This window comes from Acanthochromis polyacanthus, chromosome 3 (assembly GCF_021347895.1).
Source record: "Acanthochromis polyacanthus isolate Apoly-LR-REF ecotype Palm Island chromosome 3, KAUST_Apoly_ChrSc, whole genome shotgun sequence".
NCBI classification, from domain to species: domain Eukaryota; kingdom Metazoa; phylum Chordata; class Actinopteri; family Pomacentridae; genus Acanthochromis; species Acanthochromis polyacanthus.
In genome coordinates this window covers 36621970-36643422 of record NC_067115.1, presented here as the reverse complement: position 1 = coordinate 36643422, position 21453 = coordinate 36621970, and the positions used below count along the sequence as shown (strand labels likewise).

The 21453-nt window shown below is 38.0% G+C and overlaps 1 protein-coding gene across 2 annotated transcripts; it reads right to left on the bottom strand.

The window, feature by feature from the left end:
* Positions 1-1508: 1508 nt before the first annotated feature.
* Positions 1509-20938, bottom strand: pdia2 (protein disulfide isomerase family A, member 2). Of its 2 annotated transcripts, none has more exons than XM_051945340.1 (12): positions 20603-20938; positions 12569-14380; positions 10740-10946; positions 9222-9355; positions 9004-9141; positions 7786-7902; positions 7569-7694; positions 3317-3511; positions 3107-3227; positions 2160-2338; positions 1944-2072; positions 1509-1865 (listed from the first exon to the last, which is right to left on the bottom strand). In XM_051945340.1, the coding sequence occupies exons 2-12, from the start codon at positions 12849-12851 to the stop codon at positions 1809-1811; spliced, it is 1686 nt and encodes a 561-aa protein (XP_051801300.1). In that variant the 5' UTR covers positions 12852-14380; positions 20603-20938; the 3' UTR covers positions 1509-1808. The 2 variants fall into 2 exon arrangements, with proteins under 2 accessions (XP_051801300.1, XP_051801299.1); XM_051945339.1 differs by having other exon boundaries at positions 20641-20938.
* Between the last annotated feature and the right edge of the window lie 515 nt (positions 20939-21453).

Genomic DNA, 21453 nt, shown 5'->3' with positions numbered 1-21453 from the left:
CCATTATTGAGAAAAAAATCCAGTGGTGTCGATAGATCTGCAGGTGATGCAGGAAGCTGTAGGCTGCTGGCAAACTGTTTAGGTGGAGTGTTGAGTTTCAGTTTTACCATACAACCTGCAGGTGGAGACAGTCGCTGCGAGATTGTGGCAGGAAGCTGCTGGTGGAGATTTGAACTGCTGCTTTCTGCATAAAACATGCACTAGGAGGCAGCAAATGCAAGACTGGAGCAGAGGATGGAGGAGCAGCTGCACAATCTCATTCTAAGGTGATTTAAGTGTATGTTCCGCCACATAGGAAGATTTAACAGAAAGTCACAGTAACTGGAAACATATACAGTCAACTGAGGATAAATGTAAAACTTACCAAAGCAATAAGTTGATGTTATTTTAATTCCTGCTGCAGTTTATTCCAGCTGAGTGGAGCCAGGCATTTAAAAGCCTATTTTACTGAGCTCTCTCTTGAATTGCAGAACGAGATTCTCCTGAGAACTAGAAGAGGAACAAGATTACTTCTACTGCACTCTAAAAGCATTCCTTTACTCTCAGAAGCATTCAATAATTAAACAATGAGAGATGCAGGTCTATACACCCCTATATAAGTTTTTTAAATTTCTGATATGAATCTCACAGCGGTGTATATATCACCACAGTGATATGTATTTATGTTCAATCCACTTGTACTTTAAATATTTATTTGATGATCCAGCTGCTCTACATGCAAATAAAAGTTCATTGAAATGAACTTAATTAAGAAAGACTGGATAAGCTAAAGACTGAACCTGGAAATGAGAAGAAAAAATAAAAAGCAGGAGTGGAAAAAGACAGAAAAACAAGAGAAGAAGGAGGCCAAAAGGGTGGAAGAGGAGAAGGTGCCCGAGTCTGCTCTCAGAAAAAGCTGGAGGGGAGAGTGGGGTAAGGCAAGGTGTCATTGTAGTGGAAGCATGGCAGTAATGTCTAAAAATAAAGCATGTACATATACTTTATGGTGTCAACCATGCCTGGAAATAATTAGTTTGGATCTAAAATAAACTGAAAAGTGTTTTCTTGTCCCCAGCAAGGGGCAAATTGAGTCTTTGGGGAAAATATGCCAGGCAAAATTGTGCCATCAATTATGGTGATGTAAGTAAAACTGAACATTTCATCCCTCATATAATGCTATACCAAAGCAAGACAAATTCAGTATCAAATGACCTCCTAAATGTTGTATTTAAAGATGCTCATTTTCCTTTAAATTGGAACAAAGTCTTGTTCAAAATGAACTGATTTTGATGTCATTTTTACAAACTGGGCTATTCTTCAACATATAGCTTTAGATTTACAGTAATGTAATTATTTGAAAATAACTTAACCCCAGGCTTCTGGCTCAATTAACCCCACTGCCACCATTTTAATAGTGCATCATCCAGTTTAGAGCTAACTTCATGCTAACAGTTTAGCCTCACATTGTAGCTTACTAATGCACTAAATAGTTTCAGATGTCTTAATAACTGTTCAGACACAACACTCCATAAACATGAACAATTTATTTTAAACCGGATATAACAGTTTTGAGTAAAATGTGGGAATGAGGAATGTGTCTTTGTTTCCATTTTTCAATCTATAGTCTTCTTAAATTTACTACTTCTGAAGACATTTAGGAAAGCACACTATTTACTTATTGGAAAAGGATTTCAAATCAAATTAACTATTAGGACAAACAAACTCAAGCAAAATTTAAAGCTCAAGCAGTCAACAGTTTTAAACCTGTATCAGTTTTATTAATAAAATTGGAAGACATTTGGTTGATCCTGATTGGCTGGTAAATGACATCACAGTTCATCTCTGGAAGTGTTGTTGGCGGATACGTTGTCAGACTCATCAACCTCCTGGAAGACAGAAAAAGCAAAGTGAGAACTGAGAGCAGAGTTATTTTATAACATATATATATATATATAATCACAGACCTCACTATCATCGTCATCATCTTCTTCATCATCTTCATCCTCATCACTCTTCTCCTCAGGTAACACTCCACCACCATCCAGGAACTTAGAAAACGTCTCCAAATCCCTTTGTCCTTGGTAGTCAATCACCTGAGAGGAAAGGAAAAGGTCCACAATTTGTGCTGTTTGCAGTTTTTATGGCTTGGTATGAGTGTGTGTTTGTGTTTTTGTGTGCACCTCTTTGCCACCAGCTGGGAAATACTTGATTGTTGGAAATCCCTCAACCTTAAGAGACTCCATTTCGTTGGCTGTGGCGTCCATCTTGGCTATGATGATGTCTTCGTGGTCGGCATATTTTTCACCCAACTCTTCCCAGATGGGAGCCAAGTTCTTGCAGTGTCCACACCATGGAGCATCTACAGACAGAAGCATTGTTAGGGGATGATAGAGGGACATTGATAGAACTGGTCACATAGATTACCAAAACCCCCCATGGAAAACATTTCGAAGACTGCGAACCCAAATGTACCTCTACAAGTGATCTAAGTTCTCATCTGCAAAACTGCTTTTTTCCCCAAGCCACTGGCATATCAGAGAAAGCACAAGGTGTCCTTTGGCATCGAGTCTTACCAGTATTAGTTGCTAATGAAGGTAAGGCAGGTTTTTTCCAGTTCAAAAGAACTTAATAAGGAGGTTAGCTTGATGGATGCATTGGTAGTCTTTGGAGTATTGTTAAAAGACTAAAGTTTGCATCCTGTTTTGGACCATTATAATTTTTCAGTACATTTTTTGACTATAGCCTTCTACTTACTCGGTGCTTACTTTCACTTTTATTCACTGTTTGGCCAATATGATGCATCCTAAATAGGTTTTAGGAACCAAAACTATTTGGTTAGGTTCAAGAGAGGATAATGGTTTAGGTTAAAATACACATTTTCATCACATTTAACTCATGTAACAAGGAAAAATGTAATGCTACCAGAAAAAAGCAATAGTGACCAAACCAGCAGAGAACATTTGAATGTGGTCTAATAGTGTCTTTATTGCACTAGTAATGCTAATTGCTAACAGGTGTATTTTAACCCAAGCACAAGTTCGAGTCAACAGCTTGGGATTTCAAAGTCTGGAAAAAGTAACCTAAAACTTGACTGAAGTCGTAGGTTTTTAAATGTATTCTGACTTACAAAACTCCACAAATACGTTTTTGGTTGGGTCCAGAGCAACAGACTCGAAGTTCTTTCCCACCAGGACTTTAACTGGTCCTTTGTCCCAGTCCTCCGGGACATCTTCTGACTTATAGTAGGGCTGCAGAACACAACAGGACAAGTTACCAGGTTTATATGTGGTATTATGAAATGTGTGCATGTGTGAATGTCTGTATGTGTGTGTGTTACCTTGGCAGAGCCTTCCACCACCTCTTGGCATAACTGTTGAAGTGACTTTACTGTCAGATCCCCAGATGCGATGGTGAACTTCTTCCCTGAGTCCATATCGATGACGCGTGCAGTGGGGGCATCCTTCTCCGACACTCCGAAGTAGTTCAGCACTTGTGATATTGCTTCAGTCACGTCAATCACAATGAACAGCATCTGCATAACAAACAAACAAACAAACACACACACACACACACACACACACAGTTGTCGTCTCTTTGACTGTCTTTAGACTTACATAAACCCTAACACCACACATTTTCACCTTTAAGTCTAATTATTTACATTAAATGTCCCCCAAAAAATTGTTTCCTGGCAAATCAGTTTGATGTTTATAACTTTATATTGTATTACTTTATGAAGTTCTTCATGGTCCTTGGTCCATCAGATTTGCCAGACTTATGATATGAACCCTCTGGTATCCTCAGGTCTTCTGGTACCGGTTAAAATAAACCTAAACCAAGAACCAAACCCTACGGTGAGGCAGCTTTTTGTTATTATGGTCCACATCTTTGGAACAAAGAGTGTGATATTGTTGGTATTTTTTAAAGCAAACTCAAGACCGACCTTTGAAATCAGGCTTTTGATTGATCTGATATATTTTATTTATTTATAATTTTTCTTAGAACTAATTTTATTTATTGATTTCATGATTTATTCACCTATTTACCTATTTTTGCGTATTTAATGTACTTTTTGTGTATTTAATGTAATTTATTGTTATTTATTTATATACAGTATATATTTATTTCTATCTCTATTTTAATAATATCTTTTTATCACATTAATTTTATTATGTATAAAAACATAAGGTTTGATGTGAACAGGTCTGTGGAGGCACTGCTGAGTGCAGTGGCGGATTTAGCAATTTGGGGGCCCAAGGCGAATTTAGCTAGGGGGGCCCTTCAAATCCTTACTTTTAACAAGGACGTTTCAAAATGTGAGAAATACGATTCAGATTCCATCCCATTGTATGCCAAAATGCGAAATATTTATTTTTTTAAATAGTTAAGCAGCGTGACAGAGTATTTGTGTGAGTGAGTCAATAAGTCCCATTTTATCTATAACTGTAACTGTAACAGAACAATAAATAATAATAGAAAAATAATAACACAGTATTGTAATAATACAATAATAATATCAATAATATCAATCACAGCAATGTGTAGAGAGAGACAGAGATCGAGAGAGAGACAGAGACACAGAGAGTGAGAGTGTATGAATGAATGTATGTGTATGAGAGAGAAAATGTGTAGGAGTGAAAGAGAGAAAACAAGGGTGTGTGAATGAAGAAGTGGAGGAAAGTGTCTCTATCCTTACTGCTACTATCTCCCTGCTGCTTTCAGTGGCGCCTGCAGAAATTTTTCATAGGGGTGGCCAGGTGGGGCCACTTAAAATCTTGGGGTGGCACACCAAAACTGAAAAGTCATAATTTCAGGAATTTTATTTTACTAGTACTATTATTACTGTCTTTTTTCTTTAAAAAAAAAAATACTGTAGTATGTAGGCTAGCAGAAAACTATCAGAAAGACTTGAGGAAGCACCTATTGATAAACTTGTCTTATGTTATATTTAATGTTAGTAATGATCTACTGTGCATAGACTAATAACAGTACAGTTAACATTTTGAGTTAATTTGCTCCTTTCCTTCCTCCTCATCACTATACCTCTGCTGCTCGACCGTTGGCTCTCTCTCACCTCCTGTGCTAATTTTCTTCTTGAAGTAAGAAGAGATGTCTTGACTTCTCTTCATGGTCTGCAAATTGAAACTAGAAAAACACTCAGAGCGCAGTACTCCACCAAGGCTGCTGAGTTAATGTATTATTTACAACAGATGAAATCTGTAATAAAAAATGATCTTGTGATGAGCACAGGCATGTGCTATGCATGTGCATGTTATGTATGGATATGAAACTGCGTGTAAATTACACTTATGAGGGTGTGTTGATCAGTTCATCACTTTTGGCAAGCTCATGTTAAAATAACCGTTCCCTCAATGCTTTAATTTTGAAGACGTATTTTAATGTTGCTGGCTTTTATTTTGTCACCATCCCAGCGGCACAGGAAGTGTTGTCTAAGAAGCAGTTTCTTGACATGACGAAGACGCTGTGGAAAAGTCCGAAAATTCACATAAAGATGACAGAAAACGGTTCCACGCTGTTGCTGTCTAGTAAAGGATGTGTTTAAACTTATAAGCACCTAGCGGTTACAAGGTGTTATGGTGAAGAAATGAGGGAAGGACAGAAAGGTGAATCTGTGTTCAAATAAGGTTGACTGCTGAACTTAAGGTGTCTGGCTGGGGTTTGCTACACGGCGTGGCTAAAATATGTAGCGGTCGACAGGAATTGATGGGACTCGGAAACACCCCACAGTTTAACCATTTGTTCCTTGTATGATTTCCAGCTGATAAATCATGGTCAATTTGTAGTAGGATCAAAATCACGTGATAGCCAGCAGCAGGTAGCAGACAGTGTTCACATCATAATTACAGCAACACTGCAGGCTGCTATCATGTCCGCATCCGTCTTTCACTTTTGAAGCTCTCGCGATCATGGCCTGGATGGAATAGTCCATTATTAAAAGAAATGGGAGGGGTGTACACGGATACTTTATTTCTTTGTATTTTAGTTTGTTGTCTTTGTTTCCCATTTAAACATACAAATTTACTATTTAAATACGCTATGGCTGGGGATCTCTGTCCACAGGGCCCCAATTCCCAGCTGAATGGAGAGTGGGCTGCCGGTCTGGGGGGCCCTGCAGTTGGAGGGGCCCCAGGCAGTTGCCTACCTTGCCTCTATTGTAAAACCGCCACTGGCTGAGTGCGCATATTTACACCCATACACCTGCTGGACACCACTTGGCAAAAATTTAAAAACTTCACCAGAAGGTTTAAGATATTATTTTAGCATGACTTTAAACATGAAATGACCCCTGTTAGTAATTAGGGCCACACTTGGTGAGTATAAAACAATGCCAAGGGCCACTGTTGGATAGCAACGCAAGTGCACAAACCTGTTGGATCCCACTTAAATTTTTTATAAAAACTTCACCCGAACGTTTAACACATTATTTTAAACATGGCCTAGAGGGGACTGGAAAAAAGACACATGCTGGCTCAGTGGGCCACTTGTGAATGTGTAACGATGCCATGGGCTGCTGTTAGATCGATATGCAAGCACACACACACACACACACACACACACACACACACACACACACACACACACAAGGGCTGGACCCGAATATCTCGAATATCCGAATATTCATTCGCTACGGCGGTATCCGTATATTAATTTTGGTATCCGAATATTCGCCCCCCCGGTCGGAACGAATATTCGGCGTTACTGTCTTCCCTCCGCCTTCGGCTCACATCGGCTCATATCAGCTCATCCTGTTGTCCATCCATCCATCCATTCTCTATACACCGCTTTATCCTCACTAGGGTCGCAGGGGGTGCTGGCGTCTATCCCAGCTGACTTGGGCGAAGGCAGGGGACACCCTGGACAGGTCGCCAGTCTGTCACAGGGCTACATATACAGACAGACAATCACACTCACACCTACGGAGTGTGCGTTATCAATTAACCTCAGCAAATTTTTGGACTGTGGGAGGAAGCCGGAGTGCCCGTAGAAAACCCACACATGCACAAGGAGAACATGCAAACTCCATGCAGAAAGATCCCAGGCCCACCTGGGGATTCGAACCGGGGATCTTCTTGCTGCAAGGCGAAAGTGCTAACCACTACGTCACTGTGCAGCCCCCTCATCCTGTCGTGTGATCACATAGACATATACACATATGTCTATGTGATCACCCCCTCCTCCCCCTAGGCGAACATAGGAATACTCGGAGCTCGTCTCTTCCCTTTGCCTTCGGCCCACTTCGGCTCATCCCGCCATGTTCGACTCATCCATTCGTGTTTGTTACCACCACCCGAATGGCCAGGTTGCTGCCGACTCTGATGTCACGCTTCACTTCGTTACATAAACACAAGACAAGATGCCGAAGACCTCCGCTGTTTGGGAATTCTTCAGTTTAGACAAAACGAAGGCAGTGTGCAAAATTTGCGTCCAGGAGACCAGACGAATGGATCCGAATATTTGGGCCGTCTCCACCACATATCCCCCCCCCCCCTTAATAGGGCCCAAATATCCGGAGACCAGAAACCACTATTCGGGCCAGCCCTAACACACACACATGCAGCAGACGGTACCTTGCCCTTGTACTCTTTGGCTACAGTCCTGGACTCGTCCACCAGGGCCTTCTGACTCTCCACAGTAGAGTTGATGAACAGCAGGCTGTGCAGGTGGATGCTGGAGGTAAAAATCTTTTCTGCTGTCTAGAAATGCACACACACATGCAGTATAATTTCAAAATGATTGCACATTAAGATTTCATTGTCTAATCATGTGTGTCGGTGTGCGTGTTACCTCCTCGCTGAAAGGGATCATCAGTTCCAGACTATTTTGTTTAATGAAAGTGGTCAGGTTGCTTTTGTCCAGAGTCCCATCTTCTGACAACGTGAAGTCCTCCCTGCCATCATCAAACTAGCAAAAACACACATATGACTGTTTAACTAAACCGCCTTTAGCAGCTATTGTTCCTAATGTACTCATATATTACAGAAAGCTTATATATCAAGTAAAAATCAGCAAACTGCTGCAGATGTGAAGTTTTATACCTGTGTAACATCGATATCTTGTATTTAGACCGATGTTACACTCTTCAGCTCAACAGACATAAACCCAAATGTTCACAAAATAAGTTTTAGCCCAGTATGGCTTTGTACATGCGCCCTTAGTAGTAACTTAGTGTATTTTGTCTCGATTTGCCGTTTCTTTTTTGATAGTTTTTCCTTTTCTTTGCGGTCGTTTTGCTTGTCTATCCAGTTATATTGCATCTGTTTGAGGCCAGTTTGTCTCTTTGTAAATGTCTGATAACAAAACTTATGTCACTTTCAACAGCTCTTGATTCCTTGGACTCCACTGGTAATACAGCAATCTTTCTATTTATGTATAACACATAAGTTGTTTTGACATGAAAATAACAAATAAAATAAAAAATTAGATCACTTTCCATTGTGGTCCTAGGGAACTGTGATGGGCGTTTTTTCCCCCTTTTATATGACATCTGTATGACAATTAAGCAATTCATAAAATTCATAAACTCAGCTAACTTAACCTTTGTTGGGCTGAAGTCAAAATCTGCTAAACTACACAGTTAAAAAGCACTTTTAAAGAACTAAAACTCATCAGAATTCAATTGACTTTTCATCCTATGAATATATTCTGTGAATGATTCAAATTAGTTTTCTATTTAGGTACAATCTGTGCAGTAACAAAAATACTCTATCAGTATTTCTATTAATAAAAAAAAAATCAACTTATTTTGGCAAGAATGTTATTTTTATAACCAAAAATGATATATATTTTGGCTTATTTTTGTTTTTATACCACATTCCTTAAATGTTTGCGCTATTTTTGCTGCTGTAACTGCACATTTCGCCGCTATGGGATTAATACAGACTTATCTTGTGACCTCAAGAAGAGTCATGCATTGTCGTGGACACTAGATGGCAGCAAAGCTAACATCATCAAGGCTTCCTTGCTCTACCTCTCCACAAAACTTCTCTGTAAATCCTCTCATACCTTCTTGAAAAGCACCACCACGCTGCCTTTCACCTCGTACTTCTGGAAAACATCAGGAGTGGCTGTGAGGGCGAACTCTGTCTCGGCCATTTCCAAAGTGACCTCCCTGAACACCTTGGCCGCATCGCTATCCAGACTCTGCAGGAGATTAAAACACAACATGATGACCGACAGTGCGTGCATGATGATGATCTAATGGTAGAAACAGAAAGACATACGTCAAAGAATCCTACGACGGTGATGTTGTGGGAGTCGATGAACTGAGCAGCAGCGTTTACGGAGTCCAGATCTGGAGCTCCAGGGCCCGTACGACGCTTCATCCACTGCATGATGCCCGCCACTGTCCTCTTACCTGGAAAACACAAAAGCTAGTCAAATCAGTTGTTTCAGGTGTTTTAACATGAGAAGATGTAATACTGTAAAACTAACCAGATTATAAAAATAAAATTTAGACAATAGAAAGAAAGAACAGTAGGGATCAGAAATATGTGATGAAACTTTAACTGTCAGTTGTTTTCTTTTAACCTTTGGTAGAGATAGCTGCCTCCTACCAGGCTTTATGATAAGCTAAGCTAATAACCTTCCTTTCTTATGCTGTTTAATTAACCCACAGACATGAAAGAGACAATTTTTACAGTGATTTACATATTTTTAAGGAAAAAGCAGGACCAAAGCACCCAAAATGACTGAAAATGTAAGAAAATGTTTAAAATTTGAACTGTAATAAAATTCATTAGCAAAACTTGACTAAATATGTGATAAAATGTCTGACTGATTGTGCATTTTTACGTCAGATGTCTTGTATTGTGCTTCATTCTGTCATTTAAATCTAATGTATGTACGATTCTAAAATTCTTAAAACACGAAATGTCAAAATCTTACGGTTTTGCATTTTCAGACATATACAGAAATTTTCACAGTGATTTATATATTTTGAGGTTAAAAGTAGGACTGAAAATGTAATAAAATTTGTACTTAACCCATCCAAAATGTAATAAAGCCCAAATATGTGATACAATGTTGGAAATGATATCATTTTGACTCCAGGAAGCCTCTCTAATATCAGTCATTTCTACCTATTTTGTTACATTAAATGAAAGAAGTTTAATTATTGCTGTAACAGATTCAAGTAAAAAGTAGCTTGGCTGAAAGAAATAGTTGAAAGAAGTTAATTGTCATGAAAAATACGCTGAAATATTCTTTCTGCAGTGACAGATATTGAAAACTTTCACTTTTCTTAATGATTTAAGACTTTTAAAGGATGTACCGCGGGCCATTCTGGGGGTTCAAGGAACAACGCATGAACTTTAAGAAAAATATGATTAAAAGGATTTATTAAGAGATGATAAGAATAGTATCTTTTATCCTTAACATGAACAAAAAAAAGTTTAATTTGAACATTTACAATTCCCTGACATTCATGTTTGTGGACTGGAGGAGACAAATATGCATCAAAGGTGGTGAGAAGTTGTTAAAAGGTGCAAAAATGTGTGATAGATACAGATTCCCCTCTAAATTTTACCAGTTTCCAATGAGATGATTTCTAAATAGTGACAAAATGCTGTGCACATTAACTGCATGTGCATCCGAGAAACCTCTGTATTGTCCAAAATGTTGATTGAAAGTGAACAGGTGAGATAAATGCACATATATGAAGCTGTTTCGACGGCATTCAGGCTCAGTGACGATGGAAAAATCAGGACTTTGTGTGTTTGTTTGCTTGCTTGTTTGTGTACCAGTGAAGTCGATAGGGTGCTTCCGGTCTCCGTTGAGAAACAGTTTTAAAGTTGGGAAGCTTCCGACATCGAACTCATCAGAGATCTCCTTCTCCTCGATGGCGTCCACTTTGGCCAGACGAAGAGGAGGTTCCTCCTTCTTCAGCTTCTCTGCAGCTTCGGCGTAAATGGGCTCCAGCTCCCTGCAGTGGCCACACCAGGGAGCATCTGCACACAAAACAGGTTGCTTATCCTCATGTGAATGTATGTAAAACAGAAAACTGAGGGGTCTTTATTCTGTTCTGGTGCTATCAGCGGCTCCTGTGCAGATATTCATGGAAATTAGCTGCTGATAGCACGAGAGGCAGTTGGTTGACTGTGGGAGAATTGGAGCAGGAAGACATCTGGACAGGATGGGCTACGTGGGTTTGTGTGGTCAGAGCTCAATGTTCTCAAGGACTCAAACAGAAAACACTGGTGGAAAAGACATTTTCTATTTCGTATGGTGTTTTGCATTTTAGTCTGGAAGCTTTCAAATAAACCCAGATGAAAATCTTACTGCTCAAAGTTTGTTCTTCCAAAGATCAGGAAACAAAATTGTGATTCTTAGTTTAGCTTTGATTTTGTCTGATATGATTCTGTATTTTTCTCATAAAATTCATCAGGAGATACAGGTGAGAAAGGAGGAGAACAATTAGCAACAGGGGTCAAAGTTGAGATTTAGAGGAGATAAATTTGACCAAATCTGACTATAATTCAACTAATGGGTCCATTTTTTCTCAGTGTGAACTGAATCCAAACTTTTGACTGGCTGTGTATATAAATTATTTATTCATTTATTTATGTTAAATAGGTTTGACAAAACAGTAGGAAGAACTCTCAGTATTATTCAGCACAGTGATTGTATTATATTAGTATAAAATAAAGCTCATATACAGCTGACATTGAGAAAAAAAGCCATTCGTCGAATTATCTCCATTTTTTTCTCAGTTGAGGTACATGTAAGCTTTATTTTCTACAAATATAATACAACCACTGTGTTGAATTATACTGAGAGGTATTCACAGTATTTCTGTCAAACCTATTTTTTTTATAAACAAATGAATAAATAATGTATAAATAAATATGCATCTATTGCTCACATTAAGGAAAAATGGAGCCATTGGTCGAATTATCTCAATCTCAGCTTTGACTCCTGTTGCTAACTGTTCTGCTCCTTTCTCACCTATATTTCCTGGTGAATTTTAGGAGAAAAATATGAGAAACATATGTTAGAAAATGTGCAATAATCCCTCGCTACCTCACTCCACCTCTATGATGTATGCGCAGTCTCCTCTACATGCTGCTGGACAATTGTTACAACATTACTAATTCCTTGTAGCATTCAGATTCATTTTATCGTATTTCTTGTGTTTTATCTTTTGTTGCTCATTGTTGAAAATGTTTTACACTTCCTATTTTGATATGTGTTTATTTTATTTTTTTAAAATCTATTTTTTAATTCAACTTCAAGAGAGCCCTGCACAAGAATTCCTAGACTGCTCATAAATCGCAAATAAAAAAAATCATGAATCTTGAAAATCGAAGGTAACATAATAACCACAATTTTGTCTCCTGAGCTGTAGAAGAAGGTTTTTCTCAACTTTGTTCAGCTAAATTTAGATTTTTATTCCTAGTATTTAAATTCCTAAGTTTATTTTGCACTCTAGTTTTGGCATTATTACATCTTTATGTGTGTACTGCAGGTAAACATAGAATTTTTAACACAAAACCAGAACATATGTTGTCACTGTGAAGACAAACACATGTGAGAGCTCATTTGTCATCATAACAATCACATGACTACTCACAGAACTCAACCAGCAGATACTGATTCTCACTGAGTGCTCTCTCGAAGTTGTTGATGTGCAGAACCATGACATCTTTCTCCTCCTCTATCTCTGTCGTTTTCTCCTTCTTTGGCGGCTCTGTGGTTTCCTCAGCATCTTCTGTCGTCTCCTCTGTCGTCTCCTCTGTCGTCTCCTCCGTCGTCTCCTCTGTCGTCTCCTCCGTTGTCTCCTCTTTGGCCTGGATGCAGGAGGCCCACAGCAGCAGCCCCAGCATGGCTATGGATAAAAACTTGTGGATCTTCATGTCTGAGCTGCTCTGTCGCCTCCACTCAGGTAAAAAGAGGAGTCACTGGAAGTTTGTAGGTTCATTTATCTCACATGGAGAGTGTGTGTCAAAATGCTACTGGCCTTCCCTCTCGTCCAATCAGAAAAGCTTCAGCCGCTCTGTCCAGCCAATTGAACATCACCTTGTGGTTGCAGAATTGGGTGAACTGGCTTCACAAATCATCACACGTACACTCACTCATGGTTTCTGATAGAACCCACCAGATGGTAGCATTTCTATACTTCCTTTCATCTGTGCCTGCTGTTCCTGGTCCTTATCACACCTTCATTTACCTAAAAACTCCTCTCCTTTTATCTCACCTGTTATCTAAATTGCAGCAACCGCTTTCAACTGTCGCTCCTCTCTGCACCAACCTTGCATCTACACTGCTGTTTAGCCAGAAATGTGTCGTTTTCTTAACAGAAAATCCAAATTTCAAGGTTATTTGGAGTGGCATGCTGTTAAATTAGTGGCGTCTACATGCAGATAGCTCCACAGCAACAGCCAGAGCAGTTCATTCTCCAGTTTAATTGGACATTTGTGTCAAATTAGTACAAATTCAATCCATAAAACTTATTTGAACAGAAGACAAAGTTGTGCTTCTAACATGGATGCAGCTGTGAAGAAGTGATAAAACAGTTTCAAGTTGGGCATCCAGAATTAGTCGCCAAGTCAGTATCCAACCTGTTCCTGAGTTATGGTGAAGAATAAAAGTCAGAAAAGTGCTATTACGATCTCATATTGACGTTGACCTTTTGAATATAAACCGTAACCACTTCATCACTTTATCATGCTTGTGTGAAATTTTTTTAGCGACCCCTGACTGCTAACACCTAATCAGTTAATTCTCAAGTTCAGTGGGACATTTGTGCCATATTTGCAGAAACTAAATCTACACTTGGTGCATAAAACTGATTCTAACAGAGCATGAAGTTGTGTTTCTAACATGAATGCAGCTGCAAAGAAGCTGCAAAAGAGTTTCAAGGTGGACATCCAAGATTAGAGTAACCAAGTCAGTATCCAACCTGTTCCTGAGTAATAGTGAAGAAAAATATTCATATAACCTCACAATGAAGTTGACCTTTGACCTTTTGAATATGAACCGTTCCATTTCATCATTTTATCCCATTTGTGTTACATTTTCTCATGTTTAGCAAATAAATTATTATGTGTTATTAACAAAACTTTTTTTCACTGACCTTTTAACACCAAATCTTTCTAAATTTGCAGAAATCTAATCCAGGGCTTCCTAGCAACACAAAAACAAATTAAAGCTGCAAGCAGCGATGGATGGGTCCTCGCATCCTTGCTGGTCGGCAAATCCACGCATGTCCACCAGGTGGCGCAGTGACCGAGAGTGTATGTGGGCCTATGGATGCCATGAGGAGTGGACTCTGATCCCACATGCAAAATTTCAGGCAGATTGGAGCATATTCAGGCTAGTTTTACAGCTTTTCCTGTCCATCCAGCAGGTGGCGCCGCAATGGGGAGTGTATATTGGCCGCCCCCTAAGGATAGAACAGTTTATTAATGTGTTAGTTACAGCTGTACGTTATCCAAAAATGAACGACAACTCTGGAATCATATAAACACACTGGATGTTTCCTCTTTACAGTTTGCTATAAGCCATTTATGAAACGTTTGTACACCCTTTAGAAATGTAGATCAGGACTTTCTTAGCATATTTTTATAAACCTTTCAGTTCAGTAACCGACAGTGAGCTCAGGTCCAGACTGTTGGACCCTCATTAGAGATTCAGCAGGATATTCCAGTATAATACTTAGTGAAAGGACAGAGGCTTTTTATTTCCCTCGTGTTGTCCTGCAGCCTTTTGTGTTCATTATATCTGCATTTGAATCGTCTGAAACACACCCTGTAACTGTACAAAGGGAACAAACTGAGGTACACACGTGGACAAAATTGTTGGTACCCCTCAGTTAAAGAAGGAAAAACCCACAATTCTCACTGAAATCACTTGAAACTCACAAAAGTAACAATAAATAAAAAATTATTAAAAATTAAATAATCAAAATCAGCCATCACTTTTGAATTGTTGATTAACATAATCATTTAAAAAACAAACTAATGAAATAGGGCTGGACAAAAATGATGGTACCCATAACTTAATATTTTGTTGCACAACCTTTTGAGGCAATCACTGCAATTAAACGATTTCTGTATTTGTCAATGAGCGTTCTGCAGCTGTCAACAGGTATTTTGGCCCACTCCTCATGAGCAAACAGCTCCAGTTGTCTCAGGTTTGATGGGTGTCTTCTCCAAATGGCATGTTTCAGCTCCTTCCACATATGTTCAATGGGATTCAGATCTGGGCTCATAGAAGGCCACTTTAGAATAGTCCAACGCTTTTCTCTCAGCCATTCTTGGGTGTTTTTGGCTGTGTGTTTTGGATGGTTGTCCTGTTGGAAGACCCATGACCTGCGACTGAGACCAAGCTTTCTGACACTAGGCAGCACATTTCTCTCCAGAATGCCTTGATAGTCTTCAGATTTCATCGTACCTTGCACACTTTCAAGACACCCTGTGCCAGATGCAGCAAAGCAGCCCCAAAACATTACTGAGCCTCCTCCATGTTTCACCGTAGGGACAGTGTTCTTTTCTTCGTATGCTTGCTTTTTGAGTCTATGAACATAGAGTTGATGTGCCTTACCAAAAAGCTCCAGTTTGGTCTCATCTGTCCAAAGGACATTCTCCCAGAAGCTTTGTGGCTTGTCAACATGCATTTTTGCAAATTCCAGTCTGGCTTTTTTATGAGTTTTTTTCAGCAGTGGTGTCCTCCTTGGTCGTCTCCCATGAAGTCCACTTTGGCTCAAACAACGACGAATGGTGCGATCTGACACTGATGTACCTTGGCCTTGGAGTTCACCTTTAATTTCTTTGGAGGTTGCTCTGGGCTCTTTGGATACAATTCGAACGATCCGTCTCTTCAATTTGTCATCAATTTTCCTCTTGCGGCCACGTCCAGGGAGGTTGGCTACTATCCCGTGGGTCTTGAACTTCTGAATAATATGAGCCACTGTTGTCACAGGAACTTCAAGCTGTTTAGAGATGGTCTTATAGCCTTTACCTTTAAGATGTTTGTCTATAATTTTTTTTCGGATGTCCTGGGACAATTCTCTCCTTGGCTTTCTGTTGTCCATGTTCAGTGTGGTACACACCTTTTCACCAAACAGCAGGGTGACTACTTGTCTCCCTTTAAATAGGCAGACTGACTGATTATGAGTTTGGAAACACCTGTGATGTCAATTAAATGACACACCTGAGTTAATCATGTCACTCTGGTCAAATAGTTTTCAATCTTTTATAGAGGTACCATCATTTTTGTCCAGGCCTGTTTCATTAGTTTGTTTTTTTAAATAATTATGTTAATCAACAATTCAAAAGTAATGGCTGTTTTTGATTATTTAATTTTCAATAAATTTTTGTTTATTGTTACTTTTGTGAGTTTCAAGTGATTTCAGTGAGAATTGTGGGTTTTTCCTTCTTTAACTGAGGGGTACCAACAATTTTGTCCACGTGTGTAGGACCGACTCAGGACACAAAACAGCTGCTTCACATCTGGCACCGGGACACAGCTGATAACTAGAAATGTTCAGACTGAAGCACTGAGATCCACCAAGACCGCATTTAACGAGCAGTTTTCAACAGTTCCGTGTCCCTAAAGGCTGCTAAATTTAGTTTTAAGATTTCAAAAGAAGATTTTAATGTAACAATGACTTTAAAGTTAGTTTAAGTATTTTTCCCCCAATTTTTAAATAGTTTCTTCTGTTTAATAACTTAAAAAGGCATGAAAAAGCCCAATAAAGTGTCTCTAAGTGGTCTTAGTATCAAGTTTATTAAGTGTTTCTGTCTACTGTTTTGTAATTTTTAAACTTTTTGTTGCTTTCTGTCTCATTTTTGGCATTTTCTATCTTTTCAATGTTTATTGTCTCCTTTTCTGTCATTTTGTTCTTGTGTTCAGTAAATCTACGCACTCCTCACCGTGTTTTTAACCTCTACAGTGTGAAAATGTCATTAAGTAATGAGTGTTTTAGTCTTTTATATGTTCATTATAGTACATTTAAACCATGGATGGTGTTTCTGAATAGAACTGAGGAAAAAATATTACAATATTTTATGAGATTCGTGGATTTTATGAACGAGCTAGTTTCCATTTGGTGATTAATATCAGAAACTGAGGTTTATTTACAGAAATAAAGCATCATTCCCTTGAAAAAATCCATATAAAGCTATTTTAAATCTATTTCTGGCCCTTTAGTACTTCTCTTTATACACTAATAAATTTATCTGAAAGCTGTAGCTACTTGGCAGATGAGAAAGTCACCTGCAGAAACACGTGACAAGCCCATAAAATATTATGAATAGGACCATAAATGTGTCTGTATAACTGCTGTAGTGAAAGAAGTGCTCAAAACTTGGACTAAATAAAGATATATCACTCTGTAAAAACACACAATAATTCACAGGTTCTTCCTTCCTGCTGCTGTCAAGCTTTATAACCAGTTTCCTCTCATAAAAAAGTGACATTTCACTCTGCTGCAGTATTAATGCATTTAAACCTGCATGTTTTTAATAATTTGTGCATTTAAAATACTGGTACAATGCAGCTTTTCTACCTACTGAAGAACATTTGTGGAAGATGTACAAACAGAATAAAACTACAACAGTGTAATGTTCTGCATTTAAAAGAATCTTATTGTATTTCTTGTTTTTTCCAACTTTCTATTTGCTTGGCATCGTCCGTTTTGTTGCTAAAACACTGCAAGGATTAGTACAGGACTGTTTTATCTTTTGTTCACTGAAGTGAAAGTACAAAAAACAAACTCAGCATGCAGCTGTACGGACGTGTGTCATTATGTAATATTATCGGATTATATGAGTGTAAATTTTGTTTGATTTGAAGAGATTAAGCAGATTTTCTTCTTTGTTTTAGCCTCCACTGCTAGATTTCGCATTCCATAATTAGATTTCATGCTTTAAATTCAGCTGTAATTTGCTAAATAAACAGTAAGAAGAGCTATAAAGTGAACAACAGTGGACTCAAATGTGCAGCAGTGACCTTTGAAATGAGGCTGAGCAGAAGTACAAAGTATCTAGCAGGCCTAAGTAAAGTATAATTACTTTAAAACTGCAATAAAGTGCATTTATTTAGTTAATGCATGTAGTTAATTTCTTGTTATAGCATTATAAGAACATAATAGTGACTTTGAATTTAGTTTAAAGTGTTGTTTGTTTCTCTTTTTACTCATTTCCTGACAGTTTCTTCTCTTTGACATCTAATAAAGGAATGAAAAGCCAAATAAAGTGTTTCTCAATGGCCTTAAAATCAAATTTACAGTAAGTCTAAACTCTAATAATTGTGTTTTTAATCAGTACAGTACACTGCAATGCTTGAAATGTCTCTAAGTGATGAGTATTCTTATGTAAGTTCTTTAGAGACACTTAAATCATGTTGTCCTGGATCAGTTTGCTCTGGTAAGTTTCCACTAAATTTGTTTCACTGTATTCCTTAATTAGATTTTATGCTTGAAGTGCAGTTGTAAGCTGCTAAGTAAATAGTAGGAAGAGGTGTAATATGAACAGTGGAGTAAAATGTGCAGCAGCAACCTTTAGAATGTAGTGGAGCAAACTGCAATAAAGTGCATTATTGACAAAACTAATTAGCCAACATGTTGATTTAGTTCAACAGATAACACTGAAAGGAATGTTTCAACTCTCTTAATGACACCACTTCTGTTATAGCATAACTAAAAAACTCATCTCCTGGCAGTTTCTTTTGTTTAATATCTACAAAAAGAGCACAAAAGCCCAATAAAAGTGTCTCTCAGTGGTCTTAATATCAACTTTAGAGTAAATCTAAACACCAATGGCTGTGTTTTTAATCAGAACAGTATGTTGTTTTGCTGGAAATGTGAATATGTCAATCAGTGAACTTACAAGTTCATTACAGAGCTTAAATTACGTTTTTCTGGACCAGTTTGCTTTGGTGCATTGTGGTAATTTTTGCACATACTGTTCCCTATTTATCACTGAATTTTCTCCACAGTATCCCTTAATTATATTTTATGCTATAAATTCAGATGTATCCTGCTAAATAAATAGTAGCTAGAGCTGTAACATGAACAGTGGAGTAAAATGTGCAGCAGTAACCTTTGAAATGTGGTGCATCAAATGTATAAAATATTTATAAATACAGTATAATTACTTTAAAACCGTGATAAACTGCGTTAAGTGATTAACTGCGTGTATTTAATTCCACCTAAAGCTGCAACATGCATCAACAGAAGGAAGAAGGCTGACAAACTTTCAGGCTAATGCTTCATGTTGCGGTTTTGCACTGCGGTCAAGCCAGCCGCCTCTCGTTTTCACGTAGTGAAGCCAGCCGCTCCGGCATTTTCAGTGCGCTCCTACCGTCAGCTTACGGTAAATGCAAGAAGATTGATGCGCAGCAACTATTTCCGGTTTAAACAAATAAAGCGCTGCATTCGCAGATGTATTAAACAGCGATGTTTTAAGTAACTGACTCACATTAACTGTCAACTATCGAATTGTACGGCTAATATTTACACTAAATAAATAGCTTAAAGTATAAGAAGCTGAAAACTTATCTATCTATCTATCTATCTATCTATCATAAAAATTGTGAATTGAAATAATTAAATTGGTGTATGTTTACCATCCTTAGTAGCACTATCATTCTGCACTGGTTCGGGGTAAATAGGTCACATGACCTGGGAACCGTTATAAAACTTGAAATAACACAAATATATATGTATATATATATATATATATATATATGTATATATTTATATTTTTATTAAAAATATATATATATATATATATATTATATGTATATATTTATATTTTTATTAATATATATATATATATATATATATATATATATATATATATATATATATATATATATATATATATATATATATATTTGTGTTATTTCAAGTTTTATAATGGTTCCCAGGTCATGTGATCTATTTACCCCGAACCAGTGCAGAATGATAGTGCTACTAAGGATGGTCAACATACACCAATTTATATTTTATTTTAGGTCTTAATTGATTTTTTAATAGTTTTTAAACTGTCAATATTAGCCTTTTTGCTCAATAGCTCGCAGGTCATGTGACTCAATGACCCCAAACTAATGCAGAATCACAATCCTACCATATCTGATCAGCATACGCCAAAGAATAATAAATAGTTTGGCTTAAAAGATTTTAAAGCAAAAAATTAAACATTTTTTAATGTAAATATCAGCATGTCTGCTCATTACGGTCCAGATCATGTGACTTTTCGACTCAGGTTTATTTTATTATCACACTAATAGATCACCGGGATGACACACATCACTTTTTATCACTTTTTATTTCAATTCACAATTTTTATGACAGACAGACAGACAGATAAACAAGTTTCAGATTCTTATACTTCAAGCTATTTATTTAGTGTAAATATTAGCCGTACAATTCGATAGTTAACAGTTGAGTCAGTTACTTAAAACATCGCTGTATAATACATCTGCGAAAGCAGCGCTTTATTTTTTTAAACTGGAAATAGTTGCTGCCTATCGGTCGTGCATTTACCGTAAGCTGACGGTAAGAGCGCACTGAAAATGTAGGATCTGCTGACTTTACGGAGAAACGAGAGGCGGCTGGCTTGACCGCAGTTAGTTTACAGTGTTGTTGTTTTTCACTTACATCGGTTGAGGCGTTAAAGGTGAATTTCTCCTCCCTACCTTCGGTCTCTTCCACCGGACACTGGCTGCATCTCCAGCTCTCCCAGCGGGAAGTGGTAGTCTACGAACAGCCGGTCCCGGCCCACCGTGTAGAAGTCTCCGCTCTCCGGAAGCATGTCCTCGGTCAGACAGTCGGCCAGCCAGCGGCGAGACTGAGAGCCGAGCAGCTCGTCCGAACACACCGAGTCCACGTCGTCCAACCAGCGGCGGCGGCGAGCCTTCGGAGGACAAACTCAGAGACACTATCATGTTGCAGAGGTTCAGAGACAACACTGAGGTGAAGCTGCGACCAGACTGACCAATGACGTATATATAGAGTTCTATATATACGTCATTGCTGACAGCGCTCATGAGCCTTCTTTTTTTGTTTGTTTTTTGTTTTAGGACTAACAAGAAGTTTTAAGTATTCAGTTCTAATCATTTTAATTTCAGCTTCAGAACATTTTTGGATGATTGAATTTTTGTTTGGTTTTATAGGAAATAATTGATTATTTAGAGATTTTCTAAGACATTTGTGTGGTATATTTTTTTCAAAAATATTTTTGTTCAAATATTTGTAGAGTTGAGAGATTAGGCACAGGTAAATTCTCCCTGTCCAAGTTCTCCATTTGTTGCCTGACAGCTTGAGGAATTGCTTTAAGAATCTTTTTAAATTCTGATCTTCGACATGAAATGTTGTGAAGGGAACAAAATTTTTCAAATGAGAGCCAGTTTCCATGGTTATCCATAAGGTGGCATAGTGACCATATACCTTTATCCATCCAGTGTTGCAAAAAAATAGATCTTCTATTACAAAGAACATACCTGTTGTTC